This window comes from Notothenia rossii (assembly GCF_949606895.1).
Source record: "Notothenia rossii genome assembly, contig: scaffold_64, whole genome shotgun sequence".
NCBI lineage: Eukaryota > Metazoa > Chordata > Actinopteri > Perciformes > Nototheniidae > Notothenia > Notothenia rossii.
Genome location: NW_027639736.1, coordinates 233,219 through 251,276, shown reverse-complemented (window position 1 = coordinate 251,276; position 18,058 = coordinate 233,219). Strand labels below are relative to the sequence as shown.

General features: G+C 45.3%; 1 protein-coding gene across 2 annotated transcripts; it reads right to left on the bottom strand.

Moving 5' to 3' along the window:
• Positions 1–3,094: 3,094 nt before the first annotated feature.
• tspan14 (tetraspanin 14) lies at positions 3,095–15,720 on the bottom strand. Of its 2 annotated transcripts, none has more exons than XM_079695723.1 (9): positions 15,590–15,720; positions 14,618–14,698; positions 13,642–13,692; positions 13,337–13,483; positions 10,592–10,762; positions 10,379–10,504; positions 9,147–9,200; positions 8,743–8,856; positions 3,095–3,729 (listed from the first exon to the last, which is right to left on the bottom strand). In XM_079695723.1, exons 2-9 carry the CDS (start codon positions 14,696–14,698, stop codon positions 3,664–3,666), a joined length of 810 nt encoding a protein of 269 aa, XP_079551849.1. In that variant the 5' UTR covers positions 15,590–15,720; the 3' UTR covers positions 3,095–3,663. The 2 variants fall into 2 exon arrangements, with proteins under 2 accessions (XP_079551849.1, XP_079551850.1); XM_079695724.1 differs by lacking the exon at positions 15,590–15,720 and adding an exon at positions 15,102–15,560.
• Positions 15,721–18,058: the final 2,338 nt, after the last annotated feature.

The following is an 18,058-nucleotide window of genomic DNA, read 5'->3' as shown; positions in this document are numbered from 1 at the left end:
ACAAGGGAGTGACTGTGCTCCTCAGTAACATTGTGGGTCCATTAACTTTAATGTTCTTATTTCATTCTTCTCCTGTAGAAACAGGATGTATTGAAATAGATCTGAAGAATCTGATGGTTTATCCTCCGTTTAAAACACGCTGCCTATGCGTTTAAAACACGCTGCCTATGCGTTTAAAACACGCTGCCTATGCGTTTAAAACACGCTGCCTATGCGTTTAAAACACGCTTCCTATGCGTTTAAAACACGCTTCCTATGCGTTTAAAACACGCTGCCTATGCGTTTAAAACACGCTTCCTATGCGTTTAAAACACGCTTCCTATGCGTTTAGAACACGCTGCCTATGCGTTTAAAACACGCTTCCTATGCGTTTAAAACACACTTCCTATGCGTTTAAAACACGCTTCCTATGCGTTTAAAACACGCTTCCTATGCGTTTAAAACACGCTTCCTATGCGTTTAAAACACGCTTCCTATGCGTTTAAAACACGCTTCCTATGCGTTTAAAACACGCTTCCTATGCGTTTAAAACACGCTTCCTATGCGTTTAAAACACGCTTCCTATGCGTTTAAAACACGCTGCCTATGCGTTTAAAACACGCTTCCTATGCGTTTAAAACACACTTCCTATGCGTTTAAAACACGCTTCCTATGCGTTTAGAACACGCTGCCTATGCGTTTAAAACACGCTTCCTATGCGTTTAAAACACACTTCCTATGCGTTTAAAACACGCTTCCTATGCGTTTAGAACACGCTGCCTATGCGTTTAAAACACGCTTCCTATGCGTTTAAAACACGCTTCCTATACGTTTAAAACACGCTTCCTATACGTTTAAAACATGCTTCCTATGCGTTTAGAACACGCTGCCTATGCGTTTAAAACACGCTTCCTATGCGTTTAGAACACGCTGCCTATGCGTTTAAAACACGCTGCCTATGCGTTTAAAACACGCTTCCTATGCGTTTAAAACACGCTTCCTATACGTTTAAAACATGCTTCCTATGCGTTTAAAACACGCTTCCTATACGTTTAAAACACGCTTCCTCTGCGTTTAAAACACGCTTCCTATGCGTTTAAAACACGCTTCCTATACGTTTAAAACATGCTTCCTATACGTTTAAAACACGCTTCCTATACGTTTAAAACATGCTTCCTATACGTTTAAAACACGCTTCCTATGCGTTTAGAACACGCTTCCTATGCGTTTAAAACACGCTTCCTATGCGTTTAGAACACGCTGCCTATGCGTTTAAAACACGCTGCCTATGCGTTTAAAACACGCTTCCTATGCGTTTAAAACACGCTTCCTATACGTTTAAAACACGCTTCCTATGCGTTTAAAACACGCTTCCTATACGTTTAAAACACGCTTCCTATGCGTTTAAAACACGCTTCCTATGCGTTTAAAACACGCTTCCTATGCGTTTAAAACACGCTTCCTATGCGTTTAAAACACGCTTCCTATACGTTTAAAACACGCTTCCTATGCGTTTAAAACACGCTTCCTATGCGTTTAAAACACGCTTCCTATACGTTTAAAACATGCTTCCTATGCGTTTAAAACACGCTTCCTATGCGTTTAAAACACGCTCCCTATGCGTTTAAAACACGCTTCCTATACGTTTAAAACATGCTTCCTATGCGTTTAAAACACGCTTCCTATGCGTTTAAAACATGCTTCCTATGCGTTTAAAACACGCTTCCTATGCGTTTAAAACACGCTTCCTATGCGTTTAAAACACGCTTCCTATAAGTTTAAAACACGCTGCCTATGCGTTTAAAACACGCTTCCTATAAGTTTAAAACACGCTGCCTATGCGTTTAAAACACGCTTCCTATGCGTTTAGAACACGCTTCCTATGCGTTTAAAACACACTTCCTATGCGTTTAAAACACGCTTCCTATAAGTTTAAAACACGCTTCCTATGCGTTTAAAACACACTTCCTATGCGTTTAAAACACGCTGCCTATGCGTTTAAAACACGCTGCCTATGCGTTTAGAACACGCTTCCTATGCGTTTAAAACATGCTTCCTATACGTTTAAAACATGCTTCCTATACGTTTAAAACATGCTTCCTATGCGTTTAAAACACGCTGCCTATGCGTTTAAAACACGCTTCCTATACGTTTAAAACATGCTTCCTATGCGTTTAAAACACGCTGCCTATGCGTTTAAAACATGCTTCCTATACGTTTAAAACATGCTTCCTATACGTTTAAAACACGCTTCCTATACGTTTAAAACATGCTTCCTATGCGTTTAAAACACGCTGCCTATGCGTTTAAAACACGCTTCCTATGCGTTTAAAACACACTTCCTATGCGTTTAAAACACGCTGCCTATGCGTTTAAAACACGCTTCCTATACGTTTAAAACATGCTTCCTATGCGTTTAAAACACGCTGCCTATGCGTTTAAAACATGCTTCCTATGCGTTTAAAACACGCTGCCTATGCATTTAAAACACGCTTCCTATACGTTTAAAACATGCTTCCTATGCATTTAAAACATGCTTCCTATGCGTTTAAAACATGCTTCCTATGCGTTTAAAACACGCTGCCTATGCATTTAAAACACGCTTCCTATACGTTTAAAACATGCTTCCTATGCATTTAAAACATGCTTCCTATACGTTTAAAACACGCTTCCTATGCGTTTAAAACACGCTTCCTATACGTTTAAAACATGCTTCCTATGCATTTAAAACACGCTTCCTATACGTTTAAAACACGCTTCCTATACGTTTAAAACATGCTTCCTATACGTTTAAAACACGCTTCCTATGCGTTTAAAACACGCTTCCTATACGTTTAAAACATGCTTCCTATAAGTTTAAAACACGCTGCCTATACGTTTAAAACACGCTTCCTATACGTTTAAAACATGCTTCCTATGCGTTTAAAACATGCTTCCTATACGTTTAAAACATGCTTCCTATGCGTTTAAAACACGCTTCCTATGCGTTTAAAACACGCTTCCTATACGTTTAAAACATGCTTCCTATGCGTTTAAAACACGCTTCCTATGCGTTTAAAACATGCTTCCTATAAGTTTAAAACACGCTGCCTATACGTTTAAAAAACTCACAAACTCTCAGACACTTCATTTATTTTGCTGCTTATAAAAAGACATAGAAATTCACTTTAATAAAAAACAGTTTCAAACATACGGATTAAAGTATTCAGATCATTAAAATAAAACATTTTAACAATACCACCTTTGATCTGATTGGCTCAAACATCCTGAAAACTTTATACAAAACATTTAAACTAAAACTAAATCATTCAAAGCTCGTCACCGTGAATCCAGTGTCAATAAAGTTTTAATCGCAAACTGGTTATTTTTCTGTGGTTCCTGAACGTCCAATCACAGAGCTCCACATGGCCCTGGCCCCGCCTCCAAAACACGGACTCCAATAAAACAGAAACCACAGAAGAAGACCAGAGATCAACCTGAAGAAGGAGAGGAGGAAGAGGAGGAAGAGGCACTGAGCAGAAAGTCACTCTGGTTAATAAATGGTCCACAGGAAGCGTTAGAGCTGCAGTTTGAGATCATCAGGACTCAGGAAGTGAAGAAGGCACGACTGACGGAAGACCCGTCCAATAACACCTGACCGAGGCCCCGCACCATGTGTTAGGCCCCGCCCCCTGCAGGTAGGCTTCAGTAGTTGAACTTGACCTTCTCGATGTCCGAGATCAGAGTCCTGGCCAGGTAGATCCCCACCATCTGACAACAGGGAAACAGACATGTTATTAAACCATCTGACAACAGGGAAACAGACATGTTATTACACCATCTGACCACAGGGAAACATGTTATTACACCATCTGACCACAGGGAAACAGACATGTTATTACACCATCTGACAACAGGGAAACAGACATGTTATTAAACCATCTGACAACAGGGAAACAGACATGTTATTAAACCATCTGACAACAGGGAAACAGACATGTTATTAAACCATCTGACAACAGGGAAACAGACATGTTATTACACCATCTGACCACAGGGAAACATGTTATTAAACCATCTGACAACAGGGAAACAGACATGTTATTACACCATCTGACCACAGGGAAACATGTTATTACACCATCTGACCACAGGGAAACAGACATGTTATTACACCATCTGACCACAGGGAAACATGTTATTACACCATCTGACCACAGGGAAACATGTTATTACACCATCTGACCACAGGGAAACATGTTATTACACCATCTGACAACAGGGAAACATGTTATTACACCATCTGACCACAGGGAAACAGACATGTTATTACACCATCTGACAACAGGGAAACATGTTATTACACCATCTGACCACAGGGAAACAGACATGTTATTACACCATCTGACCACAGGGAAACATGTTATTACACCATATGACCACAGGGAAACAGACATTTTATTACACTATCTGACCACAGGGAAACATGTTATTACACCATCTGACCACAGGGAAACACATGTTATTACACCATCTGACCACAGGGAAACAGACATGTTATTACACCATCCGACCACAGGGAAACAGACATGTTATTACACCATCTGACCACAGGGAAACATGTTATTACACCATCTGACCACAGGGAAACACATGTTATTACACCATCTGACCACAGGGAAGCAGACATGTTATTACACCATCCGACCACAGGGAAACAGACATGTTATTACACCATCTGACCACAGGGAAACAGACATGTTATTACATGTCTGTTTAGGGGGAACATTTCTTCAAACAGCTTGTATGGCGTAGGGTCTAAGACACAGGTAGACAGTTTAGAAGAACACATAATTGAAGTTAGTTGCTGATAGTCTATTGTAGAGAAGCAGTCTAGGTATACGTCTGGTGTAACAGCCGGAATTAAGGATGGGTGGAGACACCTCAGCTGGTTAACGTGCAGCTGGTCCACGTGCAGCTGGTTAACGTGCAGCTGGTCCACGTGCAGCTGGTCGACGTGCAGCTGGTTAACGTGCGGCTGGTTAACGTGCGGCTGGTTGACGTGCAGCTGGTTAATGTGCAGCTGGTTTACTTACAGCTTGTTGACGTGCAGCTGGTTGACGTGCAGCTGGTTAACGTGCAGCTGGTTAACGTGAAGCTGGTTAACGTGCAGCTGGCAGCTGGTTAACGTGCAGCTGGTTTACTTACAGCTTGTTTACTTACAGCTTGTTGACTTGCAGCTGGTTGACGTGCAGCTGCAAGTTAACGTGCAGCTGGCAGCTGGTTAACTTGCAGCCGGTTAACGTGCAGCTGGTTAACGTGCAGCTGGTAGCTGGTTAACTTGCAGCTGGTTGACGTGCAGCTGGTTGACGTTTAGCTGGTTAACGTGCAGCTGATTAACGTGCAGCTGGTTAACGTGCAGCTGGTTGACGTTCAGCTGGTTAACGTGCAGCTGGTTAACGTGCAGCTGATTTACGTGCAGCTGGTTAACGTGCAGCTGGTTAACGTGCAGCTGGTTGACGTGCAGCTGGTTGACGTGCAGCTGGTTAACTTGCAGCTGGTTGACGTGCAGCTGGCAGCTGGTTAACTGGCAGCTGGTTAACGTGCAGCAGGTTAACTTGCAGCTGGTTGACGTGCAGCTGGTTAACTTGCAGCTGGTTGACTTGCAGCTGGTTAACTTGCAGCTGGTTGACGTGCAGCTGGCAGCTGGTCGACGTGCAACTGGTAACGTGCAGCTGGTTGACGTGCAGCTGGTTAACGTGCAGCTGGTAGCTGGTTAACTTACAGCTGGTTAACGTGCAGCTGGTTGACCTGCAGCTGGTTAACCTGCAGCTGGTTGACGTGCAGCTGGTTGACGTGCAGCTGGTTAACGTGCAGCTGGTAGCTGGTTAACTTACAGCTGGTTAACGTGCAGCTGGTTGACCTGCAGCTGGTTGACGTGCAGCTGGTTGACGTGCAGCTGGTTGACGTGCAGCTGGTTAACGTGCAGCTGGCAGCTGGTTAACTTGCAGCTGGTTGACGTTCAGCTGGTTGACGTGCAGGTTGAGTTGCAACTGGTTAACTTGCAGCTGGTTGACGTGCAGCTGGTTAACGTGCAGCAGGTTAACTGGCAGCTGGTTGACTTGCAGCTGGTTAACTGGCAGCTGGTTAACGTGCAGCAGGTTAACTGGCAGCTGGTTGACTTGCAGCTGGTTAACTTGCAGCTGGTTGACGTGCAGCTGGCAGCTGGTCGACGTGCAACTGGTAACGTGCAGCTGGTAGCTGGTTAACTTACAGCTGGTTAACGTGCAGCTGGTTGACGTGCAGCTGGTTAACCTGCAGCTGGTTGACGTGCAGCTGGTTAACGTGCAGCTGGTTGACGTGCAGCTGGCAGCTGGTTAACGTGCAGCTGGTTGACGTGCAGCTGGTTGACGTGCAGCTTGCAGCTGGTTAACGTGCAGCTGGTTGACGTGCAGCTGGTTGACGTGCAGCTGGTTGACGTGCAGCTGGTTAACGTGCAGCTGGCAGCTGGTTAACTTGCAGCTGGTTGACGTTCAGCTGGTTGACGTGCAGGTTGAGTTGCAACTGGTTAACTTGCAGCTGGTTGACGTGCAGCTGGCAGCGGGTTAACGTGCAGCTGGTTAACGTGCAGCTGGTTGACGTGCAGCTGGTTAACGTGCAGCTGATTTACGTGCAGCTGGTTAACGTGCAGCTGGCAGCTGGTTAACGTGCAGCTGGCAGCTGGTTAACGTGCAGCTGGTAAACTTGCAGCTGGTTAACGTGCAGCTGGTTGACGTGCAGCTGGTTGACGTGCAGCTGGTTAACGTGCAGCTGGCAGCTGGTTAACTTGCAGCTGGTTGACGTGCAGCTGGTTGACGTGCAGGTTGAGTTGCAACTGGTTAACTTGCAACTGGTTAACTTGCAGCTGGTTGACGTGCAGCTGCAAGTTAACGTGCAGCTGGCAGCTGGTTAACTTGCAGCTGGTAGCTGGTTAACTTGCAGCTGGTTGACGTGCAGCTGGTTAACGTGCAGCTGGTTAACGTGCAGCTGATTTACGTGCAGCTGGTTAATGTGCAGCTGGTTGACGTGCAGCTGGTTGACGTGCAGCTGGTTAACTTGCAGCTGGTTGACGTGCAGCTGGCAGCTAGTTAACTGGCAGCTGGTTAACGTGCAGCAGGTTAACTTGCAGCTGGTTGACGTGCAGCTGGTTAACTTGCAGCTGGTTTACTTGCAGCTGGTTGACTTGCAGCTGGTTGACGTGCAGCTGGTCGAGGTGCAACTGTTAACGTGCAGCTGGTTGACGTGCAGCTGGTTAACGTGCAGCTGGTAGCTGGTTAACTTACAGCTGGTTAACGTGCAGCTGGTTGACGTGCAGCTGGTTAAAGTGCAACTGGCAGCTGGTTAACTTGCAGCTGGTTAACATGCAGCATGTTGACGTGCAGCTGGTTAACCTGCAGCTGGTTGACGTGCAGCTGGTTAACGTGCAGCTGATTTACGTGCAGCTGGTTGACGTGCAGCTGGCAGCTGGTTAACGTGCAGCTGGTTGACGTGCAGGTTAACTTGCAGCTGGTTAACTTGCAGCTGGTTAACTTGCAGCTGGTTGACGTGCAGCTGGTTAACTTGCAGCTGGTTGACGTGCAGCTGGTTAACTTGCAGCTGGTTGACGTGCAGCTGGTTAACGTGCAGCTGGTTAACGTGCAGCTGGTTGACGTGCAGCTGGTTGACGTGCAGCTGGTTGACGTGCAGCTGGTTAACGTGCAGCTGCTTGACGTGCAGCTGGTTAACGTGCAGCTGGTTAACTTACAGCTGGTTGACTTGCTGCTGGTTAACGTGCAGCTGGTTGGCGTGCAGCTGGTTGACGTGCAGCTGGCAGCTGGTTAACTTGCAGCTGGTTGACGTGCAGCTGGTTGACGGGCAGCTGGTTAACGGGCAGCTGGTTAACGTGCAGCTGGTTGACGTGCAGCTGGTTAACTTGCAGCTGCATAAGCATGATTATAAGTATAATGGTGCGTTCACACCGGACGCGATGCGATGTTTGGGGGGGGGGCGCGATTACATGTGAAGTCAAAGCAGAGACGCGGACAGACGCGAATTGGCTCCGACGGCAAGCATAAAGCGGTGGACGCGAATTCCGCGGCGTGATTGAGGCGATTGAAGGGGGCCGTGACAAACGCTCGAGTTCAATTTTTTCAACTCGAGCGTCATATTCACGTGACGCGATCTCGCAGTAGCCAATCAGCGGTGAGGATCTCAGCCTGCCATCACTGACGTTCAACCGGAAAACATCAGCCGTTAGCTGTTAGCAGTGAGCACACAGATCTCACAGCTCCTCATATCTGTTCAGAAACTGTACAAAAGTTAAACAAGTCCAAACCACAGACTGTCTGTGTCATGGAGAATACAGTCACTGCTTTATTTATGTCTGTAGGCCGTTGTTGTGAGTGTGGACGGTCGGAGCATATACAACGTTAGCTTAGCCGATCTCCATTCAGAAAACACGCATTTTAAAAGGCTTTTCGCCTGCCGTCTGTCTGCAGACTTGTCAAAGCATTAATTCATGGTTTTTACTAACCGGTATCAGTATGTTGTTACTTCAGCATCATTTAGAAACGTGTATTAATATTTAATCACGGTAAAATATGTTCATTTTGTTGTAGTTGTAGTTCCCGAGCCAGCGCGTCTTGTTTGAATGACGCGAGTAACACAGCTGGCAGCCGCGGTGAAACGCGAGCGTTTAGACCGAAGCGAATATTCGCATCGCGTCCGGTGTGAAAGCACCATTAGAGTGAATATGAGTATAAGTACCTGTAGCAGGGAGATGACGACGAAGACGATTGCCACGGTGTACAGGTTTCCAGGTAACCAGTCCTCGAGAGCAGAGATGCAGCCTTTTGTGTAGATGTGCTCACTCCATTCTATCTACACACACACACACACACACACACACACACACACACACACACACACACACACACACACACACACACACACACACACACACACACACACACACACACACACACACACACACACACACACACACACACACACACACACACACACACACACACACACACACACACACACACACACACACACACACACACACACACACACACACACACACACACACACACACACACACACACACACAGAGTTAATACACAGTGTTACAAACAGGGAGTTACAGTAACAGGAAATTACCTCACCTTGTTTGGTATGTTTCTCACGTCGTAGCCGCACTGAGTGTTCACCACTGAGTCCTGAAACAAAGAGAAGAGGGGCGTGTGTAACGATCTGCAGGTAAATGTCTAACGATCTGCAGGTCAGAGTTCCCGTTAGAATATTTTTTCGCTGGTCAACATGTCCGTTAAGGTTGAAATCTTCCGGACAAAATTTGAAAAGTGCCGGTCAAGGGTCTTCTTTGTTATTTATTGAGCTTTAAAACAAATTGATATGATTCGATATCAAATATGTACATCATTCAAAAGTGTACAGTAATTTACAATAACACGGGAATAATAAACGGAGCGCTCTCCCTCTCCTGACAGCCCGTCAGTATCATGCAGCTCGCGGATCAGTAATGAGTGACCTAACAGTGAAACTAAACATATCTATAAGTAGTTACGGTAGTTTGAGAGGTGATTTAAATAGCTACGTGTGATATTCTAACCTGAAGTGTGTGTTGCTCCGCTCACCGCTGCATGTGATCATGCAGTGCTGCGTGTGGACTCGTCAGCAGCAGCTGATCTCTCTCTCCCGTCAGATTAGACTTCACTCTCGTTTATGTCCATATCGATCAGATCCAGCTAGTTCTAGCTAACCATATGACTACCTGCTTATTAAAAGACACCTAAACAATAACTGTTGCTATGCAACCGGGTGAGGCCACAAAGTATAGCGCAGCATTATGCATTTGTTTACAGGCCCACCGGAACCCCGAGGCATTACCAACAGATCAACGCACAATCAACCCCTACAGGACATCTCTTTCTCCACATTACGTGTTAGACATTAGAATTGACTCTTCTTGTCTGTCACATAAGTGGCGCAAGTTGCGATGCGGTATTGCGCTAAGGGGAAATTATTTTGACCGGACAGGCGGACACTTTGACCGGAGAGATTTAGATTTATCGATCATAGTCCGGCAATTACCGGCTAACGGGAACACTGGTGCAGGTAGATGTCTAACGATCAGCAGGTAGATGTCTAACGATCAGCAGGTAGATGTCTAACGATCAGCAGGTAGATGTCTAACGATCAGCAGGTAGATGTCTAACGATCAGCAGGTAGATGTCTAACGATCAGCAGGTAGATGTCTAACGATCAGCAGGTAGATGTCTAACGATCAGCAGGTAGATGCCTAACGATCTGCAGGTAGATGCCTAACGATCTGCAGGGAGATGATCTGCAGGGAGATCAGCTGATGATCTGGACTCACTGAGGGGTCTGCGTTGCAGCAGGAGAAAGGAACCCCACACTTCTCTCTGCTGCGATGCGTCCCGTTGCAGCTGAAGTACACGTTCTGGTCCCAGTCGTCCGGCTCCTGCGCTCCACAGCAGTGGTTCTGTGGGACAAAGCAGAGACTGAGGGTTCCTGCAGAGGTTCTGTGGGAGAACCGCAGATCTTTACTCAGAAAGTTAACAGCCATTACCATCCTCTGCAGGGAGTCGATGAGGTTCTGCAGGTCGATGTCGTCTCGGTACGCTTTGACGTTCGCCAGGAAGAAGTCGTTGATCCAATCTCTGACCTGACTCTGGAAAACCACCGCTAGCACCGCCGCCGTTAGCTCCAGCACGAAGATGAAGCCGATCACACCCGAAAACTGTCCGAGAAACACCAACACCATTCCAACATTTAACGTACAAACTTCAGCAGACGGATGTTTTTAACGTACAAACTTCAGCAGACGGATGTTTTGAACGTACAAACTTCAGCAGACGGATGTTTCTAACGTACAAACTTCAGCAGACGGATGTTTTTAATGTACAAACTTCAGCAGACGGATGTTTTGAACGTACAAACTTCAGCAGACGGATGTTTTTAACGTACAAACTTCAGCAGACGGATGTTTTGAACGTACAAACTTCAGCAGACGGATGTTTCTAACGTACAAACTTCAGCAGACGGATGTTTTGAACGTACAAACTTCAGCAGACGGATGTTTTGAACGTACAAACTTCAGCAGACGGATGTTTCTAACGTACAAACTTCAGCAGACGGATGTTTCTAACGTACAAACTCTGTCAGAAAGATGTTTTTAACGTACAAACTCTAGCAGACGGATGTTTTTAGCGTACAAACTTCAGCAGACAGATGTTTTTAATGTGCAAACTTCAGCAGACAGATGTTTCTAACGTACAAACTCTGGCAGAAAGATGTTTTTAACGTACAAACTCTAGCAGACGGATGTTTTTAGCGTACAAACTTCAGCAGACTGATGTTTCTAACGTACAAACTTCAGCAGACGGATATTTCTAACGTACAAACTTCAGCAGACGGATGTTTCTAACGTACAAACTCTGTCAGAAAGATGTTTTTAGCGTACAAACTTCAGCAGAAAGATGTTTTTAACGTACAAACTCCAGCAGACGGATGTTTTTAGCGTACAAACTTCAGCAGACAGATGTTTTTAACGTACAAACTTCAGCAGACAGATGTTTCTAACGTACAAACTCTGGCAGACGGATATTTCTAACGTACAAACTTCAGCAGATGGATGTTTTTAACGTATAAACTTCAGCAGACAGATGTTTCTAACGTACAAACTCTGGCAGACGGATATTTCTAACGTACAAACTTCAGCAGACAGATGTTTTTAACGTACAAACTTCAGCAGACTGATATTTCTAACGTACAAACTTCAGCAGACGGATGTTTTTAACGTACAAACTTCAGCAGACGGATATTTCTAACGTACAAACTTCAGCAGACTGATATTTCTAACGTACAAACTTCAGCAGACGGATATTTCTAACGTACAAACTACAGCAGACGGATGTTTTTAACGTACAAACTTCAGCAGACGGATGTTTTTAACGTACAAACTACAGCAGAAGGATGTTTTTAACATACAAACTCTGGCAGACAGATGTCAAACTCTAGCAGACAGATGTTTTTAGCGTACAAACTTCAGCAGACGGATGTTTTTAACGTACAAACTTCAGCAGACAGATGTTTCTAACATAAAAACTCTAGCAGACGGATGTTTCTAACGTACAAACTTCAGCAAACTGATGTTTTTCGCGTACAAACTTCAGCAGACGGAGGTTTTTAACGTACAAACTCTGGCAGACAGATGTCAAACTCTAGCAGACAGATGTTTTTAGCGTACAAACTTCAGCAGATGGATGTTTTTAACGTACAAACTCTGGCAGACGGATGTTTTTAGCGTACAAACTTCAGCAGACTGATATTTCTAACGTACAAACTCTAGCAGACGGATGTCAAACTTTAGCAGACAGATGTTTCTAACGTACAAACTCTGGCAGACAGATGTTTTTAACGTACAAACTTCAGCAGACGGATGTTTCTAACGTACAAACTCTGGCAGACGGATGTTTTTAACGTACAAACTTCAGCAGATCGATGTTTTTAACGTACAAACTTCAGCAAACAGATGTTTTTAGCGTACAAACTTCAGCAGATGGATGTTTTTAATGTACAAACTTCAGCAGACGGATGTTTTTAACGTACAAACTCTGGCAGACAGATGTCAAACTCTAGCAGACAGATGTTTTTAGCGTACAAACTTCAGCAGACGGATGTTTTTAACGTACAAACTTCAGCAGACAGATGTTTCTAACATAAAAACTCTAGCAGACGGATGTTTCTAACGTACAAACTTCAGCAAACTGATGTTTTTCGCGTACAAACTTCAGCAGACGGAGGTTTTTAACGTACAAACTCTGGCAGACAGATGTTTTTAACGTACAAACTTCAGCAGACGGATGTTTCTAACGTACAAACTCTGGCAGACGGATGTTTTTAACGTACAAACTTCAGCAGACCGATGTTTCTAACGTACAAACTCTGGCAGACGGATATTTCTAACGTACAAACTCTGGCAGACGGATGTTTTTAACCTACAAACTTCAGCAGACCGATGTTTCTAACGTACAAACTCTGGCAGACGGATATTTCTAACGTACAAACTTCAGCAGACGGATGTTTTTAACGTACAAACTTCAGCAAACAGATGTTTTTAGCGTACAAACTTCAGCAGATGGATGTTTTTAACGTACAAACTTCAGCAGATGGATGTTTTTAACGTACAAACTTCAGCAGACTGATGTTTTTAACGTACAAACTTCAGCAGACTGATGTTTTTAACGTACAAACTCTAGCAGACAGATGTTTCAGACGTACAAACTCTGGCAGACTGATGTTTTTAACGTACAAACTTCAGCAGACAGATGTTTTCTCTCAGAGCTCCCACGCAGCCGGCGAAGCCCAGGATGAAAGTGACCCCTCCAACCACCAGAACCAGCCAGACCGGGTCGAACCCGTGAAGCTGGGTCACCTGGGTCAGATCCAGCAGGACTCCCTGGAAACCACAACGCACTTAATATCATGTGATAGCATATATAATATATGATCTGTGAAATTACATGATTTCATAAGTAGTTTTTCTTATGGGAACAACTGCTTAATGTGTAAATTAGAGATAAAGATGGTCAATATTATTTCTGAGTGTGTTGGCACCTTCTCACTCCAGGCCCAGAAACCAGCGGCGATAAAAGCAGCTCCTGCCAGCTGCAACAGAAACACCCAGAGATTAGTCAGGCCCGGAAACAGAAACTCGGGGGAACGTCAGGTGAACAGGTGTACAGGTGAACAGGTGTACAGGTGAACAGGTGTACATGTGAGCAGGTGTAGAGGTGAACAGGTGTACATGTGAACAGGTGAACAGTTATACAGGTGAACAGGTATACATGTGAACAGGTGTACATGTGAACAGGTGTACAGGTGAACAGGTGTACATGTGAACAGGTGTACAGGTGAACAGGTGTACAGGTGAACAGGTGTACATGTGAGCAGGTGTAGAGGTGAACAGGTGTACATGTGAACAGGTGAACAGTTATACAGGTGAACAGGTATACATGTGAACAGGTGTACATGTGAACAGGTGAACAGTTGTACATGTGAACAGGTGAACAGTTGTACATGTGAGCAGGTGTAGAGGTGAACAGTTGTACATGTGAACAGGTGAACAGGTGTACATGTGAGCAGGTGTAGAGGTGAACAGGTGTACATGTGAACAGGTGAACAGTTGTACATGTGAGCAGGTGTAGAGGTGAACAGGTGTACATGTGAACAGGTGAACAGTTGTACATGTGAACAGGTGAACAGTTGTACATGTGAGCAGGTGTAGAGGTGAACAGTTGTACATGTGAACAGGTGAACAGGTGTACATGTGAGCAGGTGTAGAGGTGAACAGGTGTACATGTGAACAGGTGAACAGTTATACAGGTGAACAGGTATACAGGTGAACAGGTGTACATGTGAACAGGTGAACAGTTGTACATGTGAACAGGTGTACAGATGAACAGTTTTACATGTAAACAGGTGTACAGATGAACAGTTTTACATGTGAACAGGTGTACAGGGGAACAGGTGTACATGTGGACAGGTGTACATGTGAACAGGTGAACAGGTGTACATGTGAACAGGTACTCACCCAGAAGATTATGTTGTAGCTGAACATGAGGTATTTGTAGCAGCAGCTGACCTCAGCACTGTCATATCGATAGTAATACATCTGTCAGAACAAACAGCAGATATTAATGGGGATGCACAGATACCACTAGTATTCAGACCGAGTACAAGCACAAGTATTTACATGTGGGTACAAGTACTGACATGTGGGTGAAAGTACTTACATGTGGATGCAAGTACTTACATGTGGAAGCAAGTACTTACATGTGGGTACAAGTACTTACATGTGGGTACAAGTACTTACATGTGGGTACAAGTACTTACATGTGGGTACAAGTACTTAGATGTGGGTGCAGGTACTTACATGTGGGTACAAGTACTTAGATGTGGGTACAAGTACTTAGATGTGGGTGCAAGTACTTAGATGTGGGTACAAGTACTTACATGTGAAGTACTTACATGTGGGTACAAGTACTTACATGTGGGTAGTGGGTACAAGTACTTACATGTGGGTACTTGCCGATACCGATATGACTCTTTGTCCACTTGACAAAGTGTTGTTACACGGCTTATACTCAATTCTGATCCCGTGAATGTTTCAAGAGGTTATTATTATTATTATTAATACTTGATGACAGACATCAGAGGGAGAGAGGACGACAGAGTGACGTCATCCTGTTAGAGATCCTCTGTGTTCCTCTGATAAACCACCGGTCACTGCGCCTGGTTCCGGTTACAGACCGTTACCGACCGTTAGTGATGGTTACCGATCGTTAGTGACCGTTAACGACCGTTAGTGACGGTTACCGTTAGTGACCGTTACTGACCGTAAGTCTACTGAGGAGTCAGTTGGTTCAGAGACCGGAAACACAGCTAACAGGCTAATGCTAACAGCGGGCAGAAACGTAGCAGAAATCTTCAGATACCTGTGTTCATTAATATGTATGTGTAATATCTGTGTAATAACTGTAATAAAGAATTACATATGACGAACCTTCTTCTTCTTGTGCTGATAACAAACTCTTCTTCTTCCGCTGAAAACAAACTCTTCTTCTTCTGCTTCCAGAAACAAAACACTGCTCTTCTTCTTCTGCTGCTGTATTGCGGCAGAGTGAAGGTGGTGCTCTAATGCCCCCCATTGGTCAGAGGTGGTAAAGGCAGGGCGTCAGTTCAAAAGCTGTTTAGATATGATTACAAAGCTTTATTTGAAGCTACCTAATACTATAAATAGTATTATATCATTGTTATGGTTATTATTATTATTATAAGTATTATCTGTGTGTGTGTGTGTGTGTGTGTGTGTGTGTGTGTGTGTGTGTGTGTCTGTCTGTCTGTCTGTCTGTCTGTCTGTCTGTCTGTCTGTCTGTCTGTCTGTCTGTCTGTCTGTCTGTCTGTCTGTCTGCTGTCTCTCTGTCTGCTGTCTGTCTGTCTGTCTGTCTGTCTGCTGTCTGTCTGCTGTCTGTCTGTCTGCTGTCTGTCTGTCTGTCTGTCTGTCTGTCTGTCTGTCTGTCTGTCTGCTGTCTGTCTGTCTGTCTGTCTGTCTGTCTGTCTGTCTGTCTGTCTGCTGTCTGTCTGCTGTCTGTCTGTCTGTCTGTCTGTCTGTCTGTCTGCTGTCTGTCTGTCTGTCTGTCTGTCTGTCTGTCTGTCTCTCTGTCTCTCTCTCTCTCTCTCTCTCTCTCTCTCTGTCTGCCTGTCTCTCAATTCAATTCAATTCAATTCAAAGGGGCTTTATTGGCATGAAAGTTAAATTAAACAATGTTGCCAAAGCATCACAATACAAAATAATTAACAACATTAACATACATTTCAAATGTTTACATATTATTGATGATATATATATACAGTGATACAATTACATTTCAACACGTGTGTGTGTGTGTGTGTGTGTGTGTGTGTGTGTGTGTGTGTGTGTGTGTGTGTGTGTGTGTGTGTGTGTGTGTGTGTGTGTGTGTGTGTGTGTGTGTCTCATTCACTGTCCCTCAGGTTGTGGCATGTGTATACATATTGGGCAGCAAGGTGTGCCTTGTCTCCTTCTCCTAGGAGTACTCTCAGTCTTGAGAGGTCATCAACCTCCTTGAAACCTGGGATTACAGAGTTCAACTTGTTCCAATAAATGCTCCTTACTTGGTTGAATGTTTGGCACTTCAGGAGGAAGTGCATCTCTGTCTCAGTCTCACCTGTCGTACAGTGACCACATGTTCTGTTCTCTTTTGGTTGCCAGGATCTTTTGAGTCTTCCTGTTTCGATTGGCAGTTTGTGGTCACTGAGCCTGTACTTGGTTAGGATCTGTCTCTGCTTTCTATCTCTGACAGTAGAGAGATACTCTGCCAGCTCATACTCTCTGTTTAGAGCCAGGTAACATTCTAATCTACTTTGGCTTTTAGTTTCTTCTTCCCAATGTTGTAAATAGTTGTCTTTACATTGTGTTATAATGCGTTTGACTCTCTCTCTGTCTCTCTCTCTCTCTGTCTGTCTTTCTGTATGTCTCTCTGTCTGTCTGTGTCATGATTTTAGTTTTATATCATGGTTTTATTTTTGCTATTCTGTTTTCCCTGTGTGTGTCTTGTCTTCTATTTCGTATATGGCTTCGCCCTCTAAGGCTATCGCTATTGGGTAATCCCCCTGCGCCCCCACGCAGCACTGAAACACTTGTAGTCCACGCCCACCCGCAATGTGGGCCCCACCCTCGGGCTCCTTCCGGTATAAATAGGGAAGGAGGCCCGACAATCTGCTCCCTCTTTTCTTCAGCACCCCGTTAATGAAGCACAAGAGACACTTCAATTGCAGAGTAAACATGAGTAACAATTGTGTGAGAGATTGTCCCTCATGTGGCTCTGGGTTCATAATGAGTTATGACCAGCACACAATATGCGAATCCTGCCTGGGGTCAGAGCACGCGTACGCGGCTCTAAACCAGCAGGTAGCATTCACACACTGCGCCCGTCTCCCCTCGGGCGACAGGAAGCGGAGAGCGGACGCTCTTGCTGCTGCGGCCGAGGAGGACGAGTCGCCCGTCCAGGCTTACGAGCCCGCGGACGGGGCCTCGTGTCCCTGGGGCCGAGTGCCGGGAAGCAATCCGACAACTGCTACCCCGCCTCTCTCCACGGTTCACCGTTCGGTTCTCCCCTCCCTCCTCTCCCTCGGATGGGGGAGACAGAGTCGGAGCAGGGTGCCAGCTTTGCGGCCGAACATGCTTTCCCCCTCTCCGTCACCACAGCGCTACCGGCGATAGGTGGCATCCTAGGGGGACTGCAGCCGCGGCGCCGGCTGCAGGGGCTCCGTCCCACGTCTCCGCTCCCCCGCCACCCCAGAGACAGGGTCTCCCAGCGGCAAGTCAAAGGGGAGTGAGGCTCCCCCGCTCCTGGTCTGCTCCGCAAGAGCCTCCGAGGAAGCAGAGCCGGTAATTAAGCTGGCTGCCACTAATCTGTTGATTAGTAGACATCAGGGCTCCCTGCAGAAGCCT